This window comes from Sciurus vulgaris (assembly GCF_902686455.1).
Source record: "Sciurus vulgaris genome assembly, chromosome: 1".
In the NCBI taxonomy this organism is placed as follows: domain Eukaryota; kingdom Metazoa; phylum Chordata; class Mammalia; order Rodentia; family Sciuridae; genus Sciurus; species Sciurus vulgaris.
This window is the reverse complement of record NC_136461.1, coordinates 17,804,321-17,812,350: the sequence shown is the minus strand read 5'-3', so window position 1 is coordinate 17,812,350 and position 8,030 is coordinate 17,804,321. Positions and strand designations below refer to the sequence as shown.

At 42.3% G+C, this 8,030-nt stretch overlaps 1 protein-coding gene across 2 annotated transcripts; it reads left to right on the top strand.

Annotated features, from left to right (window-relative positions):
• Positions 1 to 7,601, top strand: SYF2 (SYF2 pre-mRNA splicing factor). 2 transcript variants are annotated; one of them, XM_079130693.1, is made up of 7 exons: positions 1 to 142; positions 341 to 451; positions 3,228 to 3,353; positions 4,089 to 4,206; positions 4,541 to 4,631; positions 5,930 to 6,028; positions 7,286 to 7,601. In XM_079130693.1, the coding sequence occupies exons 1-7, from the start codon at positions 116 to 118 to the stop codon at positions 7,449 to 7,451; spliced, it is 738 nt and encodes a 245-aa protein (XP_078986819.1). In that variant the 5' UTR covers positions 1 to 115; the 3' UTR covers positions 7,452 to 7,601. The 2 variants fall into 2 exon arrangements, with proteins under 2 accessions (XP_078986819.1, XP_078986820.1); XM_079130694.1 differs by having other exon boundaries at positions 41 to 142; positions 344 to 451.
• The last annotated feature ends 429 nt before the right edge of the window (positions 7,602 to 8,030 follow it).

Genomic DNA, 8,030 nt, shown 5'->3' with positions numbered 1-8,030 from the left:
TGAGGCCGTCCGGAAGGGGCGGGGCCTGTGGCTTATCTGTGCCTGTCGACGGGGCGGAACAGAGGCCGACGGAAGTGCTCCGTATTGTTGCCGGAAGTAGGGGAAGAAGGGTGTAATGGCGGCTGAGGCCGAAGTCGAGAAGGTAAGTGTTGTCGGCCCCACCTGGAGGATTTTGTTGGTGAGTTTCGATGGAGGTGGAGGCTTGGGCGTCGGGCTAGGAAGGCGCAGACTCCGCGGGGTCGGTGGGCGGTGGGGACGTGGCCGGGCTTTCAACCCGCCGGGCTTGGCCCGGACGGTTCTGGGAGGAACCAAGCCCCGCCTGAAGCCGGTTTCCTCATAGCAGGTGCCGGCAGATGGCGCGGAGGAGGGGTTTCGCTCAGCGGCGGAGGAGCTGGCCGCCCAGAAGCGCGAACAGAGACTGCGCAAATTCCGGGAGCTGCATCTGAAGCGGGTGAGTAGCCCCCGAGGCCCGCTGAGACCTGCCCCCTGTCCAGCCCCACACCCGTTCGTAGAGGGACGAGCAGGGCGCACTAACTTGCCTGCCAGACCGCAGAGCTGGATCATCCCCTGAAATGGGAGATCTACACATTGAGATCACTTTGAGAACTTGGCCGTGCATCTGCTCGCTCCTCCCCGTCCCGCCCGCATTTTATTTAATGTGTCTGGGCTAGGTTTGGGAGTCTATTACTAGCTGCCTCTCTGCTCTGTGATTCCAACAAACTCTTCATTTTACTTAGAGAAATATGTAGGTTTAGAAATTGGAAGAAACTTGTGTCATTAACAGTTTCTTCATTTGAATAAAAATCAACAAACCTCTGAAATTCTACAGTGTGGTGGGTGGTTCAGCTAGAGTAAGGCCTCTTCTGAAATAAGAGGGGGCACAACCTTATTAATTGAGGACATAACCTTATAACCAGAAGTTATACTGCAGTAAATGCAGTTTTGGGGTAGGAATAAAGTGCCCTGGAAGTGCAGAGGAGAAATCAATGCAGTTTTAGAGGCTTCAGTGAGGTGACACTAAACTACTGTTTGAAGGAATACAATATCATCAGACAAATAAAGGAGATGGAGGAAGAGATGTCCTGGAGGAAGAGTTACTCAAGTGGAGGGAACTAATGCAAAGGAAGAGAATTCGTATTAGGAATATGAGTCCAGCAGACAGCTGGCTACAGTTGGAACTAAGAAAGGAAAAAAGTAGCCCCAGACTTTGAACTTGGAGTGACCTGCCTGACAGCTAGGCCATGTTTCTACAAAAGCTCAGCATCTTTCCAAGTGTTGTAGTGAGACAGAATCAACAAGACTGTTTTGGTCACAGAAGTGACCACACATCCCTATTGTCTTGGTAACATGACTTGCTGGTATTATCAATTATTATAGTCTTATTCTATTCCTCCTGTCTCCTATGCAATAATAAGCTACTTAATCATAGAATGCCCCTGCTTTCTGACAATGCCCAAATCAGAGCCTTGAATTTGAACTCCAGTCACCTGATACAAACTCATGTTTTGTAACTAGCTCTTTTAATATCCTCTTACTGAAATGTTCCTAGTGGTTTGTGCTCTCCTTCAATGCAACAAATGCAACTTTGTTTGAGTGCAAACTATAGGGCATTGCCAGAGCCAAGAGCGTGTAACTGTAGCTCAGTGGCAGAGCACTTGCCTCTAGCATGTGTGAGGCACTGGGTTCCATCCTCAGCACCACATACAAATAAATTAAATAAAGGTAAAAAAGAATTAAAAAAAAAAAGGAAGTATGGGATGGAAGTTAAGATGAGTATCTCTCTTAGCTTTCGTTCTTTTTTTGGTGGTGCTGGGGGTTGAACCAGGGCCTTGTGCTTTGGGCAAGTGCTCTACTACTGAGCTGCCCTGCTTGCCCCAAGAGTATCTCTCTGTGACCAGAGAAAGTTAATTTGATAAACACACAAACATACTTAAGGGTTTACTTGGAGGGATTGTTTAAAGAACGCATATCTGGAATCTAGGAAACATGGCTTTCTGGACTACCTGCCACCATCCTGTGACCTAAGAAACATCTAGCTTCAGTTTTCCACAAGAAAATGTACTCAATTTGTTTTATGCAGTTAATTTTGTTTTAAAATACATTATTCACTAACACTTCAAATGGGAAGTTCCTTTCATGTGTACAATGTAAATAAACCTTTAAAATATTTCAAAAGTAGGGGAGACTTAGAAAGGATTAGGATATCAAGATAGGTAGTAAAATCCTCAAACCCCAAATTGAGTCTTTTTCTTTGAACTCATCAGAATTAAGAGATTTAAAAGTAGAATATCTTCCAGTGCCTCTGTAATATAGCTCTCCCACTTTGCAAAATCTTGTTCTGATCCATGTTCTGATCTGATTACATGGCTAAATGGGCACATCTGGAAAACCAGTGTAGCCCAGTGCATTTAAAATAAAATGGTGTTTTAGTCGTCAGTGGGCCTTTATTTATTTATATGTGGTGATAAGAATTGAACCCAGTGCCTCATGCATGCTAGGCAAGCTACTTCTCATGTTAGGCTCTACCTCTCAGCTATAACCCTAGCCCCCCAGCGCATTTTTTCCTTGATTACATACCTTACTAGTCTGCTGTTCCCTTGCTTAAGATCATCTGATGGCTGTTATGGTTTGGGTTTGAAAGTGTTACACAAAAATCTCATTTGTTAGGCAATATAGCAGTGCTCTGAGGTTAAAAGATTGGATTATAACATCTATTACCTCATCAGTGGATTAATCAATTGATGGATTATTAATTCAGAAGGACTACTGAGTGGTGATGGTAGGCAGGTTTGGTGTGCTCTGGCTCTAGCTTCTTTCTCTCTTTTCTTCCTGGCTGCCATCATCTGAGCAGCTTTCCTTTACCACACCCTTCTGCCCCTTCCCTCAGGCCCAGAGCCCTGGAGTTGACTGCCCACAGACTGACCCTCTGAAACGGAGCCCCAAATAAACTTCCTCCTGAGTCTTTCTTATCAGGTCTTTTGGTCACAGCAATAAAAAGCTTGACTACTGTGTAATGTGTCTTTCCTGAATTCCTTAAAGAAGGCAAGATATGTTTGGATTTTTTTTTCATATTTCTTTTTTTAAAAAATAGTTGTAGGTGGACACATACCTTTATTTTCTTTATTTTTATGTGATGCTGAGGATCAAACCCAGTGCCTCCCATGTGCTAGACACAACCCCAAATGCTTCTTTTCATATTTCTGACAAACTCTTTTTAATGGTTTTAGAATGAAGCTCGTAAATTAAATCATCAAGAAGTTGTGGAAGAAGATAAAAGACTTAAGTTGCCTGCAAACTGGGAAGCCAAAAAGGCTCGTTTAGAATGGGAACTACAGGAAGAAGAAAAGAAAAAGGTCAGGAGCTGCTCCACTCATGAGCTATTTCTTCCATCACTCTTGCATTGAGACACAAGAACATGGTTGTTGCTTAGCCTGGTTCTGGAGCCAAAGTACTGCCAGAATTGAAAGCTTAGCTCTGCTCTTTACTGGCTGCCACATTTTGGGCAAGTTATTTAACCTTGAGTTAATTCTGAATTAAATGAGTTAATGCATGCAAAGCATTTAAAATAGGGTCTGATACCTGTTGAAACACTAAGAAGTATCACATGCACCCTTACTATATACCATATCAAATTCCCAAATTTATTTCACATAGCAGTCATTGTTTAAAAAATTATTACTTAATATCTATTTTTTAAAATTTGGTCGTCTGTGGATGCCTTTCTTTCTTTCTTTCTTTCTTTCTTTTTTTTGGTATCAGGGCTTGAACCCAGGGGTGCTTTACCACTGAGCCACATCCCCAGCCCTTTTTGCGTTTTATTTAGAGATGGTCTCACTGAGTTGCGTAGGGCCTTGCTAAGTTGCTGAGGCTGGCTTTGAACTCATGATCCTCCTGGCTCAGCCTCCCAGTCTGCTGGAATAATAGGCGTGGGCCACCCAGGCCCAGCTTATGGACACCTTTCAACACTGAGGGACAGGAGCTTCCTTCTTAGCTTGACTTAATTTCTTGTTTATACTTCACTGACTTAAAGTAGGTTAAGTAATTGCTCATATCATAATTGTAGGTGCCAGCTTTGTTGTTCTTTTTAGGAATGTGCAGCAAGAGGGGAAGACTATGAGAAGGTGAAGTTGCTGGAGATCAGTGCAGAAGATGCAGAGAGATGGGAGAGGAAGAAGAAAAGGAAAAACCCTGACCTGGGATTTTCAGGTAAAACCAATCTTTCTTGAACAGGCCTATTAGACAAGTATTGCCTTCTGCATTCCTGCTTTAATGAGAGGATGCTCGTGCCTCCTTCATGGAATGTTTGCTAAGAGGCCTAAACCCAAGAGAAATTTAAATATGTCTCAGAGGATAGAGCTCAAAAAGTCTGTGCAGTAGCTTGATGATTCTCTGTGGTATCTTTATCAGCATATTCAGGATAAGGGACTATGCTTGGATTAGTGTCTTGTGCATATATTACTTCATAACAATTTGATTTTTTTCTGAATAGTAATGCCCAAACAAGGATACATATCATCTCTGATTCTCATTTCATTTTTAGATTATGCTGCTGCCCAGTTACGCCAGTATCATCGGTTGACAAAGCAGATCAAACCTGACATGGAAACCTACGAGAGACTGAGAGAAAAACAGTAAGTCCGTGGGTTTCATGCAAGTTGTTTTCTCATCCTGGGGGTATGAATGTATTTATATGGGTATATATGTCCACACCTACATATACAAGTGTATAAATACAGGCATGCTTTATGCTGAGCTGTGGGTTATTAGCTGTCTAGGAATGGTCTGTTTGGACAACACTATTTATGATTCAGTTTATAGCAGTTAAGCTCCCCCCCCACCCTGCACCCCACACTGCTCCAGTACTGTGGATAGAACCAGCGGTGCTTTACCACTAAGCTGCATCTCCAGCCTTTTTTTTTTTTTTTTTTTTTTGTGGGGGGAGTATGAGGGATTGAACTTTGAACTTAGGGACACTTGATCACTGAGCCACATCACCAACCCTATTTTATATTTTATTTAGAGACAGGGTCTCACTGAGTTGATTAGCACTTACTTTTGCTGTGACTGGCTTTGAACGCTTGATCTTCCTGCCTTAGCCTCCCGAGTTGCTAGGATTACAGGCATGTGCCGCCATGCCCTGCTTATTTTTTGTTTTTTTTTTGAGACAGGATTTTGCTAAATTTCCAAGGCTGGCTTTGAACTTGCAATCCTGCCTCTGCCTCCCAAGTTGGGTGAATATTTTGTTCTGTTTTGTTTTATTTTGAACCTAAGGGCTGTCTGCTACTGAGCCATATCCCCAACCCTTTTTATTTTGAGTCAGAATTTCATTAAGTTGCTGAGGGTCTCGATAAGTTTCTGAGACTGGCCTCAAATTTGTGATCCTTCTGCTTCAGCCTCCTGAGTCTCTGGGATGACAAGCGAGAGTTGCCATGCCCTATGTGAGGTTTTGTTTGTTTTCTTTAATAAAGGACCAGATAATAGATATTTGAGGCTTTATGGGCCACATAGCCTCATTCATGGCTGCTCACCTGTGCCAGTGCAGTGTGAAGGCAGCCACAAGGATCCATGTGTGAGTGTCTGGGTCCCAGTAAAAACTGTTTTCAAAAATAGGTTGTGACTATAGCTCGAAGGCCTCTGCTTTAATAGAAAGAGAGCCAGAGCGCAGAAGCTCTGATCCCAACTCTCTGCAGCCTTTGATAATTAACTTCTGGCCATTGGCTTGTTCATCTGAAGATGAAGGTGTTGGAGTAGGTGATTTCTTAGGTCCTTTCTAATTCTGTATATTCTTTTTTTTTTTTTAAAAATTAAGGTAGGATCCCACAGTAAGTATATATATATGTATTTTGTCACCTCATGAATGACTTTTAGTTTGAAATTTGAAATTGAAAATTTGTAGTGTTATTTTAAGTTCATTTTGCTGCTTTTTCAGTGGAGAAGAATTTTTTCCAACCTCCAACAGCCTCCTTCATGGGACACATGTGCCTTCCACAGAGGAAATTGATAGAATGGTCACAGATCTGGAAAAACAGTAAGTACCCAGAGCTGCCTGTAATGTTACAAGCTTAATGATAGAGTGGACTTAGAGTGTATGTTTTCAGTCCATTGTGCTTTGAATGAATTAAATAGCAGAAATGATACTTGTTTCGACTCCATTTATGCAGTGGTTTTGAAGATAGGCAGCTACATGGATTGGGTCCATGTGATTTGGAATAGAGATGCACAGTATCGATGGAATTGGATTATGATGTGTTAGCTTTCCATCACTGTGACAAAACAGTTGAGGTAAACGGGTTATAAGAAGGAAAGATTGGTGGTTGCTGGGCCTGTCACTGTGGGCCTGTGGCTGCCCAGTACCTACCGTGGAGGCACATGATGAAGGAGGTCTCTTCATTTCGTGGTGGGGACGCAGAGAGAGGGAGGGGGAAGGACAGAACTGGCTGGGGTCGCAGCCTCCCTCCAAGGGCACACCTGAGGGGCCCAACTCTCCAGCTAAGCCCCGCTCGGAAAGATTCCACCTCCTCCCAGTAGCGCCCTAGGTGGGGCAGGAGGCTTCCAGCACGTGGGCCTCTGGGGACAGTCAGTGTCCAACTGCAGCAGTTACGAAGGAGGAGAGGGGTCTGAGGAACCCACGATTCCTCCATAGCACCCACTCTACTGTTTGATCGGAAGAAACAAGAATGTTCTGTGAATGTGCCTCAGTTATATTTGTGTTTTTTAACACTGATGGAGGTGAATACTAGGTAGAGCAGAGTGAATTCTAATTTTAGGAATTGATATCTGTAAAGTGTTAATATAGTGTCTGGCACATACTAATGCACTGTATTAACTGGTTATTAATATATATCAACATATAAAACAATAATATATATGAATGTTATTAATATACAAATAATACCATTATCAGTATATTAATACTACAGAAATATTGTTATTAATATTTTATAAATAATATTATAATAATTACCTTCTTCTAAGTCATAATTATTCAGTTCCTAACTCTGTATCATTGGTCTTTTAGAAGAATTGTAAAGATGAGTTTGTGTTTACTGAATTTCATGGTTTATACCTGAGGTTATGCTGCTAATTAGCAGTTTCAGCTTGAAATTGATGAAAACCCAGCTTGCTCCCTGCCCCTGCCCCAGAGCTGAGTGTCCCAATTCTGTTCTTCACTCTGCCCAGATACGGGGAGTAGCAGATCTGTCCTCCCATGAATATCAACAGTGTGTAGTTACTGAGTCAAAAAAGAAGGCAGTTTTGAACTTTATAAGTGATTTTCTTCCCCTAGAATCGAAAAACGAGACAAATATAGCCGAAGACGTCCTTATAATGACGATGCAGATATCGACTACATCAATGAAAGGAATGCCAAGTTCAACAAGAAGGCCGAGAGATTCTATGGGAAGTACACAGCTGAGATCAAACAGAATCTGGAAAGAGGAACAGCTGTTTAATTCCTTCAGAAACTGTTTTTAGGCACTTGAGAATGGAGTGAAATTTCTGCTAGTGAATTGAAAGTCACTTCACAATTTTATCAGTAAACCAGAACTTAGTCTCTGTCTTCCCACTCAGCATTTTAAAATAAATGTTTTTTCTTACACATATACTTCCATGTATATTTCCACATTTTTGTGCTTGGATATAAGATGTATTTCTTGTAGTGAAGTTGTTTTGTAAAAATCTACTTTGTATAAATTCTAATTATATTATTTTTCTATGTATTTTAAATGTGTATAACGGTTTAATCTTTGGAGTATTTTGAGCTTACAATTGCTGGCAGCGTGTGCGAATGCAGTCATTGTTGACTTGAATATCGTAATGAATCTGGCGGAATCTAGAGCTTGGCTGTGGAGCCACTGGGGTTGGGAACTCTGAAGCCGAGGACAGCGAAGGTGGCAGTAGGTTCTGGAATGCCGGCGCAGGCTCCCCAGGGCTGCGCAGGACCAAGAGCAGGGACAGCAGAAGCATCCTCCCATGAGTACCAACCGTGTGCAGTTAGCGCCCTTTTTAAAGAGCTATAAAACGTGCTGGTG

Bases quoted from the DNA above. Each gene is read 5' to 3' on its own strand.
- SYF2 (XM_079130693.1), top strand. From the start codon at position 116: ATGGCGGCTGAGGCCGAAGTCGAGAAG. The intron at 3,354-4,088 runs GTCAGGAGCTGC...TGTTCTTTTTAG, and splicing joins AGGAAGAAGAAAAGAAAAAG to GAATGTGCAGCAAGAGGGGA. The intron at 4,632-5,929 runs GTAAGTCCGTGG...CTGCTTTTTCAG, and splicing joins GAGAGACTGAGAGAAAAACA to TGGAGAAGAATTTTTTCCAA.